Consider the following 23,686-nt stretch of genomic DNA (forward strand, 5'->3'; position numbering starts at 1 on the left):
TTTGCAAAATGTTGACTAAAATGACACAAATGTATTAAAAAGATAATATTCTACTCTCATTTCTTCTTTTCCTCTAGTGTCTTATTAGAGTTTTTAGGAACTTCGGTTTTTCTGGCCAAATCAAATAGGTCTCTGGGGACAAAGTCCTTGACCCACGAGGACTGACTAATCTCATGTCTACTCAGTATCACTTGGACACGCTCCCCTAGAGCTGTATTCAGCTTTCTTTCCGCCTGTGGATACCTTTGAAGGCACTTTGTGTTAGAGAACCCAGGAAAATCTCAGATTCAATGAATAATCTTTTTTTAAATATAGGTAAAATGAAGGATTGAAAATAAACTTAGCAATAGGAGAACAGCTTTAGCTTTTTAGTAAGACATGATTGTCATGGAAATTCCTGTGAATATGTATCACCTCCTAAAGAGTATGAGTATCATCTTAAAGCATAGGGGATAGCTTCTAGGGGAACAAATTAAATCACCGGAGAATAATTGTGGAAAAATGAAGTAACTGAAAATTGGAGAAGGTTAACTCACCTGGATATACATATCTATATATCTATATATCTATATCTATATCTATCTATCTATCTATCTATCTATCTATCTATCTATCTATCTATCATCTATCTATATATATATGGTACTGGGGTTCCTGGAAGCCCTTCTACCTCCCAGCTATACTCCCAGACCTATTTCATACTTTTTTTTTTTAATTTTTGGAAACAGGGTCTCTTAAGCCAGTGCCTCTGGCTTCTAACCTGCGTGATCCTCCTGTCTCTGCCTCCCAAACTCGGGGATTACAAACGTGCGCCACCACGCCTGGCATTCACCTGGACTTTTAACTAGACCCACTTATGTCAGGGTAGTGTGAAAAATATAATTAACCACACAGTTAGCAGTGATGATTATATAAATGATGCATACATTCTTTTTTATTTATTAATTTTTTTGTGGTACTGGGGATGTAACCCAGGGGCATTGTACCTCCGAGCTACATCCCCAGCCCTATTTTTTATTCTTTTTTTTTTTTTTGAAACAGGGTCTCACTGAGTTGCTACAGGCCTCTCTCGCTAAGTAGCTGAGGCTGGCTGCAAACCTCGATCTTCCAGTCTCCATCTCCCAAATGCTGGAATTATAAGCGTGTGCCACCACGCCCAGATACCTTCTTAATTTAATAAGCAGGTAAGAGAAATTTTGTGACAAGCGAAATTAAGGAAATGAGGGTTACTATAATTTTCTTTTCATTGTAGAGTCAAAAGAAATGAAATTTGTGTATCATATCACTTGTATGTGGAATATAAAAAGTTGAAATTATGAACACAGAGTAAAGTGGTGGCTGTTGGAAGTGAAGGGTGGGGGATCAGGGAAATGTTGGTCAAGGGACACAGAATTTCAGTTAGATGGAAGAAATATGTTTAAGAAATTTATTATATATCAGGATGACAGCAGTTAATCATGATATGTTGTATGTTTGAAAATTGCTAGGAGAGTATATTTTAAGTGTTCTCACTCCAAAAAAGAGACTATATGTGGTAATGCATATATTAAGCAGTTTGAGTTAGTCATTTCATAATGTATAGATATTAAAACATTATGCCAGATATATAACTACATAAAATTTGTAATTAAAAATAAAATGAAGCATGAACTGATTTTATTTTACGAAAAGGAAAACAAATGTATTAGGAACTAATCAAGTTTTCAGGATGGAAGAGACACCCAAAGAATAGGAGAAACATCCCAAAACCCAAAAGTGAATCAGTTGTTGCCATTGTAAATGTTTCTTTAAAGTAAGATGCTGAAAACTTAACAGAAAACAAAACATAAACTACCATGAGACAATTAAAAAGTAGATGTAATCTTAAATTAGGGAAGGCAGAACTTGAGGTGAGTAGAGGGAGATTGTGGCAATTTTTTTTTTTCTATGTGGTACTGGGAATGGAATCCAGGGCATTCTATCTCCGATCTACAGCCATAGCTCTATTTTTTTTAGCCTGTTGGGTCTCAGTGAGTTGCGAGGGCCTCTCTAAGTAGCTGAGGTTGTCTGCAAACCACGACCCTCTGGTCTCAGCCTCCCGATTGCTGGGATTACAAGTGTGTGGCAACATGCCTGGCTTATATTGTGGCAATTTAAAAAATAAAAAGGCACTGAATTTTACCTGTGGACATCCCCCCTCCCCCGCCCCAGTACTGGAGATGAAACCCAGGGCCATTCTCTCTTTGAGCTATACTCCCAGCCCTACCAGCCCTATTTTTTATTCTTTATTTTGAATCAGAGTCTCACTGAGTTGCAAAGGGCCTTACTAAGTAGCTGAGGCTGTCCGCAAATCTTGATCATTCTGTCTCAGCCTCCCGAATGCTGGGATGACAAGCGTCTGCCACCCTGCATGGCAGCATTTCTAACTTCTCAATATTTTTAGGCTCAGGAGAGAAGTTATATGAACATTGGTTTAGATTTCCAAGTCTAGGAGCTGTCTAGTTCCTTTTCACTGAATAACTGATTCTCTCATTTGGAATCTGGTTAACACTAATTCATTTACAAAAAAGTAAATGTTTGAGAATCTTTGGATGACTGGTTAATTCTATGTGGATCAAGTGTTTTGATTAATTATAATAAAAATAATAAAAGCTAGTGCTTATATAATGTATTCTTAATTAGTTGAAAGAAATGTATGATATTGATGCATTAAAAACTCTTTTAACATTTTATTTTTTTGTGAAAAGCCAATTTCCAAGAGGCAGTGGTTTCAGAGCATAATAATTTTCCTCTTCTTTTATTCATTTTGTCTTATGAATTAACTATTAGGGACAAGTACAATAAAGAGAAATAAAAATTAGCTAAATATATGCTATAGTCATATGATTAAAATACACTAGTTATTTTACCAATTTTCATGGATAAAATAAAGTTAAACTCAAAAAGTTTAAGTAACTTTCCCAAGATCACCCTATTAGTAGATGAGTCATGGAGCACATCTTGGTTGTATGAATTCCAAACCCATATGCTTTCTGCTATGCTATGTGGCTTCTCCAAATGAAATTAAATAATTATAAGATAATGTGATAAATTATTACATAGAAGCTTGAAAAAAGCTTTCTACTACATTTTGATGCTCTTCATAGCTTTAAGCTTTCAGAACATGAATTAAGCACTCTGAGCCAGCACTTCTCAAATGACCTGTACTGAGGGACCAGGTCTTTTCTTCATTAATTTTCAGCCCTGCAAGGATGGATGCATTTGGAAAATAAGAAATCAAAAACATGGGTGTCACAGTAGTGTCAATTTCTAGAGAAGTTTCTAAACACTTATTCTTAATTTGTGTACCTAACGTAATACAAAATGGAACAGTGCACAGATGTACACCTTTCCTTTTTTTAAAATTTTTTATTGGTGCACTGTATTTATACATCATAGTGGGATACAAAGACTTTTGTAGACATACATGCACACATCACCCAGTCAGCCCCCACCCGATCCTCACCCCATTCCCTCTCCATCCCTCCTTCCCATGCTTGGCTTAGTGGTTGACATCTAGTATTATAGCAATTTATCCAAAATTAAAAATGATATTCTCACATAACAGTTTCATTTGTCTGATACCAAGATTTGGATAACTTAAAGATAACATTTCAATATTTCTTTTTTTTTGGTTTTGTATATAGTAATTTCATATCTTATAATTACAGAAAATTTATTTGCTATACTTATATTATCATCAATAAGATTACAAAGCCTAATTTTTAGAGATTTTCAAGAAAAATAGAGGAGAAGTCTGCATAGTTCTTACTAATAAATTGCTTGTGGTAGTAATTCTGAGGGAAAATAAGTCAGCATTAAATTAGCTTCATATTACTAATTAAAACCTCAGTGCTACGCAATAATTAGAACTGTTTATCTATAAGCTCTTCTGGGGTTTTGATCACATCATAAAAATAGGCCAAGTTAAAATAATAGTCCTGATGTTTGTGAATAACAACTATTTTTTTAAATTTTTTATTGGTGAACTGTATATATACATCATAGTGGGATACAAACTTTTGTAGACATACATGCACACACCGCCTAGTCAGCCCCCACCCGATCCCCACACCATTCTCTCCCCATCCCTCCCTCCCATGCTTGGCTTAGTGGTTGACATCTAGTATTATAGCAATTTATCCAAACTTAAAAATGATAATCTCACATAACAGTTTCATTTGTCTGATACCAAGCTTTTGATGACTTAAAGATAACATTTCAATATTTCTTTTTGCTTTCTTTCTTACCAGAGAATATTTTTTTCTATTTTTTTGGTGAAACTATCATATATTTATATATTTATTTTTCAGAAAAAAAATCTATCCTAATATGGAATATGAACTCTCGATACCCACAATGATCTTGAAAAAGAACAAAGCTAGAAGATATATATTTTCTGATTTCAAACCATATAAAGCTACAATAATTGAAACAGTGTAGTACTGTTCTAAAGGCAGATATATAAACCATTGGAGTTAAATACAAGCCTAGAGCTAAACTCTTCCCTATATTGTCAAGTTATTTTTGACAAGGTTTCCACGAACATTTGGTGGTGGAAATAATAATCTTTTAACTAAATATTGTTGAAAAATAATAATTACATGAAAAAGAATAAAATTGGACCCTTACCTAATCCCATATACAAATATTAACTCAAAATAGATAAAAGACCTAAATATAAATCTTAAGACTATAAACTTTTAGGAGAAAATCTGGGTCATAAAACCTCACAACATTGAAATTGGCAGTGATTTCTTGGATATGATTTCAATGGCACAGGCAACAGAAGAGTATACAAACTCCCTAAAAAATAAAATATTGTATATCCAAAGACAATGTAAACAGAGTTAAAAGTTACTGATAGAATGGGATAAAATATTTCCAAATGCCATATCTGAAGGTATATTAATATTCCAACTAGAAATCCTAAAATTTAACAACAATAAAAGCAAACAATACAATTTAGAGATAGGTAAAAGACTAACATACGTAATGAATCTCCACAGATAACCAATCTTAGTTGTCTGTTGGATGGAAAATCTTATTTCTCTGGTTCTGGTGTGTGTAACCTTTTTCTTCTTTGTAGTTAATCTCTTTGAGTATTTTCTCTAGTGCTGGTTTTGAAGACATAAATTCCTTCAGTTTCTGTTTGTCATGGAAGCTTCTTATTTCTCCATCTAATTTGATAGAAAGTTTTGCTGGGTAGGAAATTTTTGGCTGGAAGTTGTTTTCTTTCAGAGTTTGGAATATGTTACTCCAAGCCCTTCTGGCTCTCATGACTTGGTTTGGGAAGTCTGGAGTGATTCTAATTGGTTTGCCTCTGAACGTCACTTGGTCCTTTGCTTTTGTTTCCTTTAAGATTCTCTGCTTGGCTTCCACATTGGTCATTTTGACAATTATGTGGCGTGGGGATCCTCTTCTCCGATCCTGTCTAAATGGAGTTCTATAAGTTTTCTGGACCTGTGTATTGACCTCTTTCTCTATGTCTGGAAAATTTTCTGCTATTACTTCCTTGAAGAGATTGTTGATCCCTTTGGTTTCACTTTCTTTTCCCTCCTTTATTCCAATTATTCTTAGGTTAGCTCTCTTAAAATGGGCCCATATTGCTTCAATGTCAGATTCCTGCTGTTGGATATTTTTTTCTAGATTAGAAACTATGCGTTCATTTTTGGAATGATCATCTTCTAAGAGCGAGATTCTGTTCTCCATGTCGTCTAATCGGTTGTTTGTGCTTTGAATTGAGGCCTTTACTTCATTAATTGCATCCTTTATCTCTTTTTGACTCTCTCTGAGTTCTTTTCGAAGCACCTCTATTATTTCTAGTTATTTTCCTGATTTGATCTTCTAGAAATCTCAGATTTTCTGTTTTATTGGGTTCTGATGTTGTGGGGTTGTGGGCGTTCATTGCTCTAGTATTATTCCTCTTTCCCATGATTTTGGAAATTTGTGCCTTCTCTGGGTTCTTCCCTTAGGTCACTATGACTTCACTTAAGGTGTTCTGGATCTCGAGTCAGTAGTATCTCAGACCCCACTACTCCTTTACTGGGTTGTATCACAGAGTCTCCGACCCAGGGAGTGGATAGAGGCTGCTTTAAACTATGAGGGGTGCCAGGTTGCACGCTCTCCTATGGTGTGATATCTCTGCCACCACCACTCCCCCACTGGGTCAAGTCCCAGGGAGTACAGTACTGGGATTTCTCCTCTGTGGCCCACAATTTGACTCACTGTTCTTGAGTACACAGATGTAGCCGTACTGAACTTGGTTAATTCGCTGCTGCTGCCGCCGGTGGCAGTATGGCGCCGCTGATATGCCCTCGGCCGTGAGGCTGGCGTATTTCTTTTTGGTTTTTATTTACACTCTGAATCCCTGCAGAGTGTGCTGAGCTCAGCCACTGGGAGCTTTAGATGTTCCTTCGCCGAGAAATCCCGCCTGGCTGTTCCACAGCGGCTCACCTCGGCTTGCTGTAGCCATCCGGTGAAATCGTTGCTGCCGCTGGCAGTATGGCGCTGCTGCCGCGTCCTTGGGGGTGAGGCCGGTGTATCTCCTATTTCCTTTTGCTTTCTTTCTTACCAGAGAATATTTTTTTTAGGTGAAAATATCATATATTTATATATTTATTTTTCAGAAAAAAAAATCTATCCTAATATGGAATATGGACTCTAGATACCCAAAATGATCTCTAAAAAGAGCAAAGCTAGAAGATACATATTTTCTGATTTCAAACCATATAAAGCTACAATAATTGAAACAGTATAGTACTGTTCTAAAGGCAGATATATAAACCACTGGAGTTAAATAAAAGCCTAGAGATACATTCTTCCATATATTGACAAGTTATTTTTGACAAGGTTTCCACGAACATTTGGTGGTGGAAATAATAATCTTTTAACTAAATATTATTGAAAAATAATAATTACATGAAAAAGAATACAATTGGACCCTTACCTAATCCCATATACAAATATTAACTCAAAATAGATAAAAGACCTAAATATAAATCTTAAGACTATAAACTTTTAGAAGAAAATCTGGGTCATAAAACCTCACAACATTGAAATTGGCAGTGATTTCTTGGATATGATTTCAGTGGCACAGGCAACAAAAGGGTATACAAACTCCCTAAAAAATAAAATATTGTATATCCAAAGACAATGTAAACAGAGTTAAAAGTTACTGATAGAATGGGATAAAATATTTCCAAATGTCATATCTGAAGGTATATTAATATTCCAACCAAAAATCCTAAAATTTAACAACAATAAAAGCAAACAATACAATTTAGAGATAGGTATAAGACTAACATAAATAATGAATCTCCACAGATAACTAATCGTAGTTATCTGTTGGATGGAAAATCTTGTTTCTCTGGTTCTGGTGTGTGTTTCCTATTTCTTCTTTGTAGTTAATCTCTTTGAGTATTTTCTCTAGTGCTGGTTTTGAAGACATAAATTCCTTCAGTTTCTGTTTGTCATGGAAGCTTCTTATTTCTCCATCTAATTTGATAGAAAGTTTTGCTGGGTAGGAAACTTTTGGCTGGAAGTTGTTTTCTTTCAGAGTTTGGAATATGTTACTCCAAGCCCTTCTGGCTCTCATGACTTGGTTTGGGAAGTCTGGAGTGATTCTAATTGGTTTGCCTCTGAATGTCACTTGGCCCTTTGCTTTTATTGCCTTTAAGATTCTCTGCTTGGCTTCCACATTGGTCATTTTGACAATTATGTGGCGTGGGGATCCTCTTCTCCGATCCTGTCTAAATGGAGTTCTATAAGTTTCCTGGAACTGTGTATCGACCTCTTGCTCTATGTTTGGAAAATTTTCTGCTATTACTTCCTTGAAGAGATTGTTGATCCCTTTGGTTTCACCTTCTTTTCCCTACTCTATTCCAATTATTCTTAGGTTAGCTCTCTTAAAATGGGCCCATATTTCTTCAATGTCAGATTCCTTCTGTCGGATATTTTTTTCTAGATTAGAAACTATGCGTTCATTTTTGGAATGATCATCTTCTAAGAGCGAGATTCTGTTCTCCATGTCGTCTAATCGGTTGTTTGTGCTTTGAATTGAGGCCTTTACTTCATTAATTGCATCCTTTATCTCTTTTTGACTCTCTCTGAGTTCTTTTCGAAGCACCTCTATTATTTCTACAGTTATTTTCCTGATTTGATCTTCTAGAAATCTCAGATTTTCTGTTTTATCGGGTTCTGATGTTGTGGGGTTTTGGGCATTCATTGCTCCATTGTTATTCCTCTTTCCCATGATTTCGGAAGTTTGTGCCTTCTCTGGGTTCTTCCCTTGGGTCACTACGACTTCACTTAAGGTGCTCTGGATCTTGAGTCTGTGGTATCTCAGATCTCACTACTCCTTTACTGGGTTGTATCACAGAGTTTCAGACCCAGGGAGTCGATAGAGGCTTCTTTAGACCATGGGGGGTGCCAGGTTGGGTGTTCTCCTATGGTGTGATATCTCTGCCAACGCCTCTCCCCCAGTGGGTCAATCCCTGGGAGTCAGTACTGGGATTTCTCCTCTGTGGCCCGCAATTTGACTCACTGTTGTTGAGTACATAGATGGAGTTGTTGTGGACTCGGTGAATTCGCTGCTGCCGCTGCCGATGGCAATATGGTGCTGCTGCCACGCCCTCTGCCGTGAGGCTGGCATTTTTATTCTCTGGTTTTGAGCTCCTCTCTGAGTCCCTGCAGCGTGTGCTGAGCCCAGCCACTGGGAGCTTTAGACACTCCCTGTGCAGAAAAATCTGCCGAATCCCGCTGGGCTGTTTCACAGCAGCTCACCTCGGCTGAGCGGCTCAGCCCGCCGCTCCTCTCTGGAGCCTGGTGGGCTGTTGAGTGTGTTGGTCTGTAGCCATAGCCATCCGGTGAATTCGCCGCTGCCGCCGCCGGCAGTAAGGCGCTGCTGCTGCGTCCTCGGCTGTGAGGCTGGCGTATCTCCTCTGTGGCTCTAAGCTCCGTTCTGGGTTCCCTCCTCTCTGGAGCCTGGTGATTTTTTTTTGTTTCTCTGGTGATGGTGTTTTCTGGCTATGAAAGGTGCTGATTTTGTGGTAATAGAGATTGGTTGTTAGCGGGGCTCTTAAGCCCCGCTTTTCTCCGTCGCCCAGATGTACACCTTTCTGTGGATCATTTTGTCTTTGATTTTGGGAACACAAATATGTATAAGTCATAATGCCAACCTTTAAGAAGTTTACAGTCTCCTTGATGAGTTAGATTTTTACTTAGTTCACTCTGACCTAAACGATGGTACAAATGATAATTATAATAAAGCAAAATTTCACAGATGTGTTAAATTTTAATATTGAAGATGAATTTTTCCCCCAGAGGTAGAGAGTAGAAGGAAAGCAAGAAGAGGTGTGTTTTCCAGATGAGAGTCTATTGGCTTGAAAATGCATGCAATAGTGACTGGGGCCAACCATCTTAATTTTGAACCAAAATCAGAAGAGTTTGGGTTTGAACTACTGTTACTTATGTTAATCTTCTTCTGTCTCATGAGGCAAAGCATTCCATCATCTAGTGGAGAGGAAGTAGAGAAGTATTAAATACAGAGAGAAGTCAGTGGTAGAGAGGAGATCCATACAACCCCACTCACTTGACATTTCAGAAACCATGAGCATGTTAGATCTGTTTTAATGTTACAGTATAAACTTTCATAACTTTGATTTCTTTCTTTCTGGTCTATTAATATGATTGTCTCAATTCAGGTCTTTTCCTCTTGTTCTCCTTCAGGTAGCACTGTCAACAAAGCCAATGGATGGAGCAAATCACTCTGTGGTGTCAGAGTTCGTGTTCCTGGGACTCACCAACTCCTGGGATATCCAAATACTCCTCTTTGTGTTCTCCTCCATATTGTATGTGGCCAGCATGACGGGAAACTCCCTCATTGTGTTCACTGTGGCTTCTGAGCCTCACCTACACTCCCCCATGTACTTCCTCTTGGCCAACCTCTCCTTCATTGATATGGGTGTTTCTTCTGCAATGTCCCCTAAGATGATTTATGACCTTTTCAGAAAGCGCAAAGTCATCTCCTTTAGAGGCTGCATCACCCAGATCTTCTTCATCCATGTCATTGGAGGTGTGGAGATGGTGCTGCTCATGGCCATGGCCTTTGACAGATATGTGGCCATATGCAAGCCTCTCCACTACCTGAGCATCATGAGCCCACGAATGTGCATCTTCTTTTTAGTGGCTGCCTGGGTGGTTGGTCTTGTACACTCTGTGGTTCAACTGGCTTTTGTAGTGACCTTGCCCTTCTGTGGCCCTAATGAGTTGGACAGTTTTTATTGTGACTTTCCCTGGTTCATCAAACTTGCCTGCACAGATACTCACAAGCTGGAATTCATGGTCACAGCCAACAGTGGCTTCTTCTCTGTGTTCTCCTTCCTCACATTGATCATTTCCTATATCATCATCATCCTCACTGTTCAGAAACACTCTTCAGGTGGCTCATCCAAGGCTCTGTCCACACTCTCAGCTCATATCACTGTGGTCGTCTTGTTCTTTGGTCCCTTGATATTCTTCTATACACGGCCATCTCCCTTTGCACACCTGGAAAAGTTCCTGGCCTTCTTTGATGCAGTTCTTACTCCTTTTCTGAATCCCGTCATCTACACACTAAGGAATCAAGAAATGAAGGCAGCAATGAGGAGAGCATGCAGACAGCTAGTGAGTTATAGGAAGATCTCCTAAGAGATTTGTGGCATTGTGAAACACTCTCATTCTCATAGAGTGCTGAGGTTCACTGTGATTTCAAACTCAGAAGTGTCTTTTGTCCTACCTTGATATGATCATCCATATTACTATTAGATCTATTTTATCTTTTACTTAGGATGGAGGAACATTCACTTCTGAAAGGAAAGGAGAAATTACATGTGAAGTATTTAGAAACCCAAGACTATTGTAAGCTTCAGCTAATTTTCTTCAGTGTGATTCTTCTCTGATATTTTATTTTGGTTTATAAAAGATGTTTGGGAGTGGACATGGTGGTGCATGTCTGTAATTCCAGTACATGGGCAGCTGAAACAGGAAGATCACAGGTTTGGGGACAGCCTCAGCAAGTAGTGAGACTCATTAACCTAGCAAGTCTCTGTTTCAAAGTAAAAATAAAAAAACAGAGGGTGGGAGGTAGTTCAGAGGTAGAATTCCCCTGGGTCAATAAACACACACACACACACACACACACACACACACACACACACACACACACAGATGTTAGGTAATATTGAATCTTTTGTTGGAGACAACTTGTATCAAAGTAGTATTGTATATGAAAAAAATTTCTTTTCAGTTCTGGGTTCAATTATGAATTATAGTTACTATTAGCTATATATTTTGGTTTAGTTATACAGGTTGAAATTATATGTTGATAACAATATTTTGCTATGCCATTTGAAGAATTCAATAAAATAGTATGTTAAAGATTGCTTTATAGCTATGTGTGGTGGTGCAAACATGTAGTAATCCCAGTACTTGGGAGGCTAAGACAGGAGGATTGCAGGTCTGCAGCCAGCCCCAGCAACCTTGTGAGGCCCTCCACAACTTAGTGAGACCCTGTTTCAAAATAAAAAATACAATAGGACTACAGGTATAATTCAGAGGTTGAATGTCTTTGGGTTCAATCACCGGTACCACATTTTTGCCTAAATATTATTTTAACCATTTTTTAATAGTGGCTTTCATTGTGATATGTCATATATGCATGTAACATAATTTGGTTGATTTAATTTCCCAGTACCTCCAACTTTCTTCCTTCTTCCTCTGATTCCCATCCTTTACTCTCCTGGTCTCACTTCTATTTTCGTGGGATCTCTCTTTTATTCCTTTTTAAAATTTCTAGTTTTTACATATGAGAGAAACATGTTTTTTGACTTTCTGAGTCAACCTGACTTTCACTCAACATGATGTTCTCTAGTTCTACCCACTTTTCTGCAATGACATAATTTTTTCTTTATGGCTGAGTAAAACTTCTCTGAGTGTGTGTCTTGATCTATATCTATTGATATCTATATTTATACCAGCTACATCTCTACCTATGTATCAGTTTTTTCTTATCCATTCCTCTGTTGACAGACACCTAGGCATTTGACCTCTGAGCTACATCCCCTGCCCTATTTTTTATTCTTTATTTTGAAACCAGGTCTCACTGAGTTGCAGAGGGCCTCACTAAGTAGCTGAGGCTGTCCGCGAACCGCGATCCTCCAGGTCTCAGCCTCCCGAATGCTGGGATTGCAAGCGTGCGCCACCATGCCCGGCTGTGACTTGATTTTAATAACCCATTCTTTTGTAATATGTCACAATTTTTATTGCAATGTGGCCATTTTTGTGAGGGTGGGGAGTTTGATCTCAAAACAATGTTCCATTTAAGGCTCTTTTATACAGAAATTGCTACCATGACTGGTATTCAAAATATCTTTAGTGTTGCAAGACTCACATGATAACATGGTAAACATAAAACGCCTACACTTGTCCAGCAGTGTACATTTGATGGAAAACAGGCATTAATAACAGCTATTGCCTTGAAGAAGTTATGCAGGTAACAACCATGAACACTGAGGTACTAGGATACACTGATGACACAGTTAGTGAAATGTAATTGGCATTCCTTTTGAGGGATTAAATTTGTTACAAAAACGTGCTCTTAATGCATAGTGTTATATCTGTGCTGCCATGTCATAAAATAGGCTTGCAAGGCAGGTGAGGTGTGTGAATGCTCCAGCGCCTCACAGAACTACAATCAAGCAACTGCAAATAATACTGAAAAATGTTTACTATCTGACCAGTGGATAATGTTTTCAAGGCATTCCATTAGTTTATTGCCCTTTGCAGTAGTCTAAGGTATTCACATTGACAGTCACATTCATTGTAGTGCTTGCTGCAAGAGAGGCATAGAGCCAGTTGTTTTGGCTTATAAGACAGAAAGACATTCCTTGAGGTCTACATAAAAGTAACTATATTAAACAGTCTAATGGCAATTACTGCCAGGCTACTTAAATGAATGACATCTCCTTCATTCGTTGTGTTGGAAGGGCCCAGTGGAAAAAAACAAAGGCTAATGCTACTTCAGTGGACTGAGCTGGAGAAATGAAAGTCCTTTAAGGTCCAGATGGCATTTCATTGTCACAATGGTTTTTCTTCAAGTGAAACTACTACAGTGCCTCCTACTTTCTCTCCAAGTGCTGAACTGTCCTTAATGTCATTCAAGCCATTTACTTGCCACTCATGTTTTTTAAAGAAATTAAAAACAATTCTTTTTAATGGCATCTTTAGAGCTAGCATATATCATTTTGCTTTTTAAGGGTGCACTTTCAGGAGCCCAGAATTACTAGGTCTTCTTTCTTAGACTCTTGTTTTGTATGTGGCATCATTTATAACGCATATCGGCAATCATTCAGAGGGAGCAACTTCACAAAAGATGTGTAGGGGTCCTCCACTGTATTACCAATGTCACTCACCAAGATCTTCTTTGCTTCCTTTACAATTATTTGTCTTTTGTCATCACTTAAGCAGAAGAGAACTGCTTTATTTCTTTTTTTGATCTCCTCTTATGTAGAAGATTTCCTAACTTTCATATTATTAAAAACTTTGATGACTTCATCATTCACTCTAACTTCAGATGCTGTGGTGGCTGCAGCTCAACTGTGGCAGCCCGGCTCAGGCGTGGTGGTTCTCAATAAGTCATTTTTAATTGGGTCAGTTTTTGTGTTTTAAGACTTTTGAATTCTTTATGTACTCTCTATATTAGTCCTCTATCTCAAGAATAGGTAGTCAACATTTTTACCCAATCTGTAGGCAGTCTTTTCTTCAAAGTATGGTTTTAGAATTGTGCCAAGGATAAAATAATTACCTTTGTGGGTCTGTGTGTGCTTTCTATTCTGTTATATTCCATTAGTTCATGTGTCTGCTTTTATGCCAGTACCATGTTGTATTTTTGTTACTATTTTTCTATAGTATAATTTGCAATCAGGTATTGTGAAATCACCAGCATTGCTTTTTTTTTCTCTCAGAAATGCTTTTGTGATTCTGGGTGTTTTGCTCTTCCATGTGAATTTTAGGCTGCTTTCCCCCGCCTAGTTTTGTGAAGAATGACATTGGCATTTTGATGGGTATTGCATTGAATCTGTAGATTATGTTTGGCTATCTGACCTTCTTTTTTTTTGGTGGTACTGGGGTTCCTGGAAACCCTTCTACTTCCAGGCTACACTCCCAGACCTATTTTATACTTTTTTATTTGGAAACAGGGTCTCTTAAGCCAGCACAGCTGGTTTCGAACCTGCGCGATCCTCCTGTCTCCACCTCCCAAGCACGGGGATTACAAGCATGTGCCACCATGCCTGGCCTATCTGACCTTCTTAATATTTGTTTTGTGTATGCAAGAATGTGGGGGTTATTTTATCTTTAAAGATTTTGTAAATTTAGATGAGAGTCCATCTGGCCTTGAGATTTACTTTGTTGGTAAGCTTTTTGTTTTTGCTTCATTCTCATTGCTTATTATTGGTTTGTTTATGTTTTCCATATCCTGTTCATTTAGTTTTGCTAGGTTGTATGTTACTAGAAATTTATCCTTTCCTCTGGGAGGATAGGTCCACTGAAGAGGTGCTTGGGCAGTTCCCCAGGCTATACCCTTCTTGTGAGAGGTAATCAGGCAGCCAGTGGCAGGGACCAGGACTAGGTTCTCTACCTACACTTGTAGATGCTGTGGCAGGTGCTTGCAGCCTTTAGCTAGTAGCAGATCCCTTGACAGATTACAGCCAGCTGACTTCAAAGGAATTTTCTATGATATAATTAACTAGTATCTCTAGTTGGGATTAAACAGATTTATTTGCCTCCACAGCTGTGATATTTAGATGTGGTCCTGCAAGATGGCTGCCAGGCTCAGTTCTCCACCAGCAAACTAAAAACAGCAGAGTGCTTCTCCATCAGCAGGTGGCTTAGCAGCTCTGGTCTTAGCTTAACTCAGTCAGACTTTCTTTTCTACTGTTGTTTGTAAACTAAGCTGGTAAGTTTTTCTTTTACTCTTTCTCCCTATCTACTTTGCTTTGGGTGTAGCAAAATTCTTTAATTTATTATCAACTGATACTTTAGTTATTTCTTTTACTTTTTTATTCTCTAGAATGAATCTTTGTACAGGCAAAATCTGTGTACATATTCAGAAATACACAATATATTATTATATACAGACAAGGAATTTGTAAGCTGGGCGTGGTGGCACACACTTGTAAACCCAGCATTTGGGAGGCTGAGACAGAAGGATTGTGGTGCGCAGACAGCCTCTGCTACTTAATGAGGCCCTTTGCAACCTAGTGAGACCCTGTTTCAAAATAAAAAATAAAAAATAGGGCTGGGGATGTAGCTTAGAGGTAGATTGCTCTGGGTTCCATCCCCAGTACTGCAAAAAAAAAAATTTGTATCCTTTTAATACTTAAAGTATTCTAAAAATTTAGCACACTTTTGGAGAATTGATAAAATAGTTATTATTTTATTTAACATTTACCTATTTTCAGGGGTTGATTGCAATATGTAATTTTCAATTTTTATAGCAAAATACCAAAATTCATTCATTTTTTCTTTCTTGTATTTTGAAGTTTTATGTCTTTGGCTTTGCTGAACAAAACAAATGATTCTCTAGGGAAAAAGTTTCTGAACCATGAGTTGTCTTGTTTTTTTAGTGTCACTTGGTCATTGGCCTCTTGAGGTATATATAATTAGCCTCATAGCTTATTATGGAAGGATAGTATATGGTCCTTTATCTTAGAGAACACAGAAAAATCTGTGTCCCCAAAGATACTGTTCTCTTTATAAGGTAAAAGGGACATATGGGAATACATTGAACAGTAAGAAGGGTGACTTTATTTCTTACACAGTTATCTTGTTGGAATTGCTATCAATATGAATCATATATTGAAGTACATGAGATTAGTCTAAAGTTAAGTAGATAGTGTCCAGCAATAGAGGTTGAATAGCACTGAAAAGTAATTGTGAAAAACATGTTGGCATATTGGAAAAGGCTAACTGACTTTGATTTTGAGCTAGAACAAAACCACGTTGTGCCTAGGAAGATGTGAAGGACATTAGAAAGCAGTTTTGTAATATTTGGAATTCTGCAGAGGTTGCATTTAATCATTCCGTTATCAGTGATTACTATGTGGATGATCTCATTCTCTACCACTTGATAGACAAAAATATGATGACACACGAAAACTAAAAACATAAAAGGTTATATGTTTTCTGAATTAACTTTTTGAAAGAGATGGATATAACCTGATTGTCTTCTATAAAACAGAAGAAAAAAATTATTAGGAACTTGGCAAGTTTGTCAGATGGAAAAGAGGCTCAGAGACAATTTGCAATGTATTATCATTTTAAAATATGATGTAGAAAAATTGAAAACAAAGTGACACTTAAAGCTACCAGAAATCAATTTTTCTTGATTTCTTATGTTTTGAATCAGAGTACTTATATTAATTCTATCTCTGAATGGTAAGTAGAACTGTAAGAAGAATTTAAAGAGTGTAGAGCAATGGGAATTTTTCTGGTGGTGAAGGTAAGTGAGAAAGAGAATCAAAGAGTAAATGTTGAAGGCATTGGTTTTCAAGCTGAAATCTCTAGGGTGACATTTTGTTTATGAACATATGCATTTTTTAAAGAGAATACAAAACTTATTTTTCCTATAGTAATAAAAAAAGAAGATAGGTGTTTCTAAATTAAAGGAGTCTAGATTTTGCCAGATATAAAAGAAAGTTTTGTGACAATTTACAGAGTAAAAAATGCAAAAAGTTTGAGTTGAGAGAGATAATGAACTTTCAGCATTTCTAGGCTGAGGAGAAATATACAAGGATGATGGTTTTGATGAGCACCTTGTTGAAACCCAGAAGATGTCTATAGGTTCCAAAGAACTTGGTGACTCTTTATTTGGAACTTCAATACCAAATATGTCTGTCCTTAGTCTACAAGGACTAAGTGTCTGTCAATTTTAGAGAATTAATTGACTAAGAGTCAATTTTAGAGAATTAATTGACTAAGAGTCAATTTTAGAGAATTAATTGACTAAGAGTCAATTTTAGAGAATTAATCAATTTTATATAGATGAAGAAAAAGGGTCAATTACAACACAGGGCAAAGAGTTAGGTCTTGTCTTCTATATCATGCATATTCAGTTACTTAAAAATGCATGTAACTAATACAATAAAAATCATTGCAAAGACCTTCAAAAAAAAAAAAGAAACTGACTTAAAACCCAAATTGCAATATAATGTGTATGTCCTTTCATAAAGGTTTGAGTAAATGTTCTCTACTATGCAATGATCCTCATCATCGCTTTGGGCTTTCAGATCATGTGCAGAGTACCTTAGGGCAATAATTCTCACATTATCTCTCCTCTCTCCATGGTGCTTCATGGGCTGATACTTTAGTAAAATAAAAAATTAGACATTAGGTTTTTGCTGTTATGTTAAATTGCTAGAGAAGTTTTCAAATACTTACTCTTTCTGTACCTAACATGATACAATCTGACATTATGACAAACATGATAAAAACATGACCTGCCCCTCTCTGTGGGCCACTTTTCCATTGCTTTAGAGAACCCAGGCATGAGTCATTTAAAACCCCAGCCTGTAACTAGCTTACCGTTAGGAGTTAGTCTTCTAACCAGTTTACTAAATTGAAGGGATAGTAAAACAATGCTAACAATATAAAGCAAGACTTCAAAGCAATGGTAAACATTTAATAAAACCTGAAGATAAATATTTTCCAGAGTTGTAGAGTGAGAAGGAAGAACTATTTTTTTCAAATGGGATTGGGCATGTTCAGGGTGGTATGGCCATATGATATTTTTCAGAATGTCTTTTAGGCTTGGTGGATGCAATAGTTGAGAAAAGGTGAATAATTTGGTGTGACTGAAACACGCCATATTTTAGTATTGAAACAAAAATAAAAAGAATTTGGGGTTGAATTTCTGTTTCTTAGGTTGACCAGTCTAATTCATTAGACACATCAATGCAACCATTCTGGGAGGCAGCAGAGGGACAGTACTTTCTGGCAACACTACATGGAACAGAACAACTCCACATGACAGCCACCAACTTCTCTGTGTGACCACAATTTCAAAATCTATCAGCATAGGAGGTCTTATTCTCCCTCTAGCTTCATTACAGTTTAATTGCCAAATAAACATTACACATATTTGTTGTGTATGATGTGGTTTTGATATATGTATATATTGTAAAATGTTTGAATCAAGCTAGTTATCAGATTTATCATCTCCTCTACTTATTCGTTGTGAGAACAGTCATGATCTACTCTTTAGGAATTTTTAGGTAAGCAATTCACTATTATCAGTAACCAAAAGTACTATGCTGCACAACAGATCTCCAGAAATTAATCATCCTAAATGAATATTTGTAACTTTTGACCAATATCTTCCCATTTAACCTTCTCACTGCATCCCATGTGCCTATGGTCTACCAGTGTACTCTTTATATCTTTATTTTTTTCTGTATAAATGAAATACTTAAGTGTATGTATTTCTAAGTCCTTAATTTAATTTCTAAGTCCTTTTAATGTTAGCCCAATACACTCCAGGTTCAGTTATGTTGTTACAAAAAAAAGATTACCTACTTTTTTGAGTATGAAGAATACTTCATGGTGTGTATGTGGTGTGTGTGTGTGTGTGTGTGTGTGTGTGTGTGTATCTATCATCTACTTATCTGTAAACTTGGGTTATTCCCATTATATTGAATATTATAAATAATGCTGCAATAAATATGAGAAGATATTTTTGGGTATAAGGATATAATTTCCTTTGGGTATATACCCAAAGGTGTATTGTGGATTATATAGTAGTTTTGTTTTTAATCTTTTTGTTTTTCTTTTTTTATGGTACCATGTATCTATGTCAGGGTCTTGTGTATGCTAAGCAAGTGCTTCAACACTGAGTTTGACATTAAGTCCCTATTTTTAATTAAAATTTTAATTTTATGTGGAAAGTGAACTTTAAAAATAATAGCTGTACTAAGGCAGGCATGGTGGTGCAAACCTGTAATCCTAATACTTGGGAAGTTGAGACAGAAGGATCACAGATTCAAGGCCAAGTTTAGCAACTTAGTGAGGCCATCAGTAACTTGGTGAGACCTGTTTCAAAATAAAAATTAAAATGGGGCTGGGTTATAGCTCAGAGATAGAATTTTCCTTGGTTCAATCCCCAGTAACAACACACACACACACACACACACACACACACACACACACACACACACACACCACATTCAAAACCCCAAAACTCTGTATTACATTAAGCCCCCTCTAATGTATAAAATAATTACTTCTGAGTTTTTGATAAAAATTCTTTTAACAAGTATAATGTGATATTTCATTGTAGTTTTAGTATGCACTTCCCTGATAATTAGTGATAATGAGCACTTGTTCATAAAAGGTATATGCTGTTTTAATGCTACAGGGAAAACGTTCATATCTTTGATTTCTTTCTTTCTGGTCTATTAATATGATTGTCTCAATTTAGATTTTCTCCTGTCCTTCTCCTTCAGGTAGCACTGTCAACAAAGCCAATGGATGGAGCCAATTATTCTGTGGTGTCAGAGTTTGTGTTCCTGGGACTCACCAACTCCTGGGATATTCAAATACTCCTCTTTGTGTTCTCCTCCACATTTTATGTGGCCAGCATGACGGGAAACTCCCTCATTGTGTTCACCGTGGCTTCTGAGCCTCACCTACACTCCCCCATGTACTTCCTCTTGGCCAGCCTCTCCTTCATTGACCTGGGTTTTTCTTCTGTCATTTCCCCCAAGATGATTTATGACCTTTTCAGAAGGCGCAAAGTCATCTCCTTTAGAGGCTGCATCACCCAGATCTTCTTCATCCATGTAATTGGAGGTGTGGAGATGGTGCTGCTCATGGCCATGGCCTTTGACAGATATGTGGCCATATGCAAGCCTCTTCACTACCTGAGCATCATGAGCCCACGAATGTGCATCTTCTTTTTAGTGGCTGCCTGGGTGGTTGGCCTTGTACACTCTGTGGTTCAACTGGCTTTTGTAGTGACCTTGCCCTTCTGTGGCCCTAATGAGTTGGACAGCTTTTACTGTGACATTCCTTGGTTCATCAAACTTGCTTGCACAGATACTCACAAGCTGGAATTCATGGTCACAGCCAACAGTGGTTTTGTGTCTGTGGGCTCCTTCATTGTATTGATCATTTCCTATATCGTCATCGTCGTCACTGTTCAGAAACACTCTTCAGGTGGCTCATCCAAGGCTCTGTCCACACTTTCAGCTCATATCACTGTGGTCGTCTTGTTCTTTGTTCCTTTGATATTTGTCTATGCGCGGTCATCTCCTTCCACACACTCAGATAAGTTCCTGGCCTTCTTTGATGCAGTTCTTACTCCTTTTCTGAATCCCGTCATCTACACACTAAGGAATCAAGAAATGAAGGCAGCAATGAGGAGAGCATGCAGACAGCTAGTGAGTTATAGGAAGATCTCCTAAGAGATTTGTGGCATTGTGAAGCACACACATTCTCATAGAGTGCTGAGATTTACTATGATGTCAAACTCGGATACAAGTGTCTCTTTGTCCTACCTTGATATGATCATTCATATTACTATTATATCTATTTTATCTTTCACTTAGAATGGAGGAAAATTCACTTTTGGAAGGAAAGGAGAAACTACATATGAAGAATTTAGAAACATAAGACTGCAATAATCTTGAGCCTCAATTCCAAGGGAAATAATATTTATATGAAGTATTTATTATATGAAGAGGGCAGGCTACTTCATGGCCTTGGTAACTGGGATAATTCTCTCTATCCAGTGTAATCCAACATGAGCTCATCTTAATGACCATGTCTGAAAAAGATCCCATTTGTAAATAATCTCACACTCACTGGTACTGTGTTTTAAAACTTCAAAGTAAGCCGGGCGTGTTAGTTCATGCTTGTAATCCCTGCGCTTGGGAGGTGGAGACAGGAGGATCGCGCAGGTTCGAAGCCAGCCTTGCTGGCTTAAGAGACCCTGTTTCCAATATAACATGTAGTAATGAAGCATCCCTAAGTGGTTTTTTTTAGTAGATCCACCAAAGCCAAGCTGTGTAACCTTTGCCAAAATTTTAACTTATTGCTGGTATTCACATTAATTGCTTGAAGTTTTACATATGTAACTAAGGAAAATAGAAATTTACTTATGGAATCTTCTACACTCATTGGGTTTCATCTTTTGCTAACACTGGGCTACGCACATCTACAGGGGAGGGGGCTAAGGTTGAGACCTCTATTCTGGAATAATCAGTCATTTTATTTCACAATGAATCTATTTTTTTTCATTTGAAAAGGAAAATAAAAGTTGGGTGTGGTGACACACACCAATAATCCCAATAATCCCAGTATTTAGGAGGCTGAGACAGGAGGATCACAGGTTGGAGGACAGCCTCAGTAAGTAGTTAGACTCTCAAGCTAGGAAGATCTTGCATAAAATAAAAAATAAAATAGGGCTGAGGGGTACAGCCTGGAGGTAGACTTTCTGTGGGTTTAATCCCTAGTAACACAAACAGACACACACACACACACACACACACACACACACACACACACACGGAAAATCATATTTTATTATGTTCCATAACTGGTTATATTTTTATTTTTGGGCCACTTAATGTTACTTCTAGTCTCAGTCACCCACTTAAATTATGACTTTTACAACAGTAACTTTTATTCATAAAAATGTTTTAAAAATGAGAACCTGACTATAGTCATGTAATAAAAATAGATTTTCATTCAAGAGCTATCATAATAGGGGGAAAACGACCTTAGCATAGCACTGAGATGAATTCCCAATACAATAAGAACAAGTAGGCATTTCTGTAGCCATGAAGTGCATTGTGGATCAGTGGACTGAAGATTAGAATGAAGAGATGTTACAGATGAGTGATTCTCTCTAAACTGACTTAGCAGGATTTTGCAAAATCGAACTATGTATATCCAGCAGGGACTTTGGCCAAGGCTGAGACCTCAGTAGAATAGGGCTCATAGAGGACTAAATTTTGGTAAGAGAGAGTCTTTCCCATCAAAGATGGAAAATTGTGCCAGTTGTGGTGGCTCACGCTTGTAATCCCCGCCCTTGGGAGACAGAGACAGGAAGATCGCGCGGCTGGCTTAAGAGACCCTGTTTCCAAATAACAATATCTCTTATCTTTGTAATTTGCATTTCTTTTCTTTTTTTGGTTAAGTTTGCTAGTGGCTTATATATCTGTTAAATTTTTTAAAAAACTGCTTTTGGTTTTGTTGATTTTCTATTTCCTTTATTTATTCTCTACTTTGTTAATTTCTGCTCCAATTTTAATAATTTCTTGCCTTCTACTGGCTTTGGGGTTAGATTATTCCTGTTTTTCAAAGGCTTTGATGTATGTCATTAGGTTATTTATTTGATAATTTTCTATTTTTCTTATGTCATCACTCAGTGCTATTAATTTTCCTCTTAATATTGCCTTGAAAGTATCTCAGAGGTTTTAATATGTTGTATCTCTATTTTCATTTGTTTCTAGAAACTTCTTTATTTCACCCCTTACTTCTATGACACATTCTTCATTCAGCAGTGTTGGGTTCTACCTGTTTATGTGGTTTCTCTTGGTCTTCTTATAGTTGATTTCTAAATTTATTCCATCATGATCTGAAATGACACTGGGAAGTATGTCCCATGTTTTGAGTTTACTAGTCCTCACTTTGTGTCCCAGGTTATGATCTATTTTGGAGAAGGTCCATAAGCAGCTGAGAAAAATGTGAACTCTGTTATAGTTGGGCAGAATATTCTATATGTGTCTAACAGGTCCATTTGATTAATGGTGTTCTTTAGGTCTGAGACATAATGACTGTAGAGGAAATGAAAGCCTTTAGGCTTAAAAATACACAGAGACATCAGAGCCTCTGTTTCCCTCCTGTTCTTTGTGACCTAGTATTCGTATGGGAATGTAAACATGCATTGTTTCAAATTACCCATAGTTGATGAGCCCAATACAGCCCAATACAACAGAGGTTAAAAAAAAAAACCAAGAAGAATATTATCTCCTGCATTTAATAAATGCACTATCTGGAGATAAGAAGTCAGCACTGATCTAAGAAATATTTCTGGCCCATTGTCTTGGTGATGTCAATAAGAACATACTAATAAGAAAACTGTATTTAAAGGCCAAGGTCACAGAAGGTGCAGAGTTCCATTTTCAGGCTCTCCAGCATGTCTCCAAGCATGTTGCTTTCATTCTCTTCCTTTTATATCTACTACTGACTTTGTAATAAAAATTTGTTGTAGTTCCAACTGAGCTATTAGTTTTAATTTCCTTATTCAGTTTATCTATTTGAATCGAGGAAAAGAGCCCATGGCACCATTACAACTGTAACATTAATTAATGAGAAAAATGAATAAAAAAACCTTTAGAGCAGGCTAAAAAGTTAAGCATTAATGGTAGTATACTTAATACTACATTGTATTGGAGGAAGGAGAAAAAAGAAGGAAAATAACAAGAGAAAAAAATGGGGATAGAGGGGGGATATTGAAACGGAGTAAGGAACCTTAGATGGGCCTGTCTCTAACTTGTCTTGGGGAGCTCCAACCTGAGGAGCATTCCCATTTCAGACTACCCTCATGGGAGGGCTAACTACAGACACA

General features: G+C 37.3%; 2 protein-coding genes and 1 pseudogene across 3 annotated transcripts; 2 read left to right on the forward strand and 1 right to left on the reverse strand.

Annotated features, from left to right (window-relative positions):
• Positions 1–9,765: 9,765 nt before the first annotated feature.
• Positions 9,766–10,707, forward strand: LOC308271375 (olfactory receptor 4F3/4F16/4F29-like; the record flags this gene model as incomplete). The annotated part of the gene is made up of 1 exon (XM_080707673.1): positions 9,766–10,707. Exon 1 carries the CDS (start codon positions 9,769–9,771, stop codon positions 10,705–10,707), a length of 939 nt encoding a protein of 312 aa, XP_080563799.1. The 5' UTR covers positions 9,766–9,768.
• A 2,427-nt stretch (positions 10,708–13,134) lies between these two features.
• On the reverse strand, positions 13,135–13,628 carry LOC308271376 (cofilin-2-like; annotated as a pseudogene). The gene has a single exon. The product of its transcript is annotated as a cofilin-2-like (transcript).
• A 5,946-nt stretch (positions 13,629–19,574) lies between these two features.
• Positions 19,575–20,516, forward strand: LOC308271374 (olfactory receptor 4F3/4F16/4F29-like; the record flags this gene model as incomplete). The annotated part of the gene is made up of 1 exon (XM_080707672.1): positions 19,575–20,516. The coding sequence occupies exon 1, from the start codon at positions 19,578–19,580 to the stop codon at positions 20,514–20,516; it is 939 nt and encodes a 312-aa protein (XP_080563798.1). The 5' UTR covers positions 19,575–19,577.
• Between the last annotated feature and the right edge of the window lie 3,170 nt (positions 20,517–23,686).

Source organism: Muscardinus avellanarius (genome assembly GCF_963383645.1).
Source record: "Muscardinus avellanarius genome assembly, chromosome: 12".
Lineage (NCBI taxonomy): Eukaryota > Metazoa > Chordata > Mammalia > Rodentia > Gliridae > Muscardinus > Muscardinus avellanarius.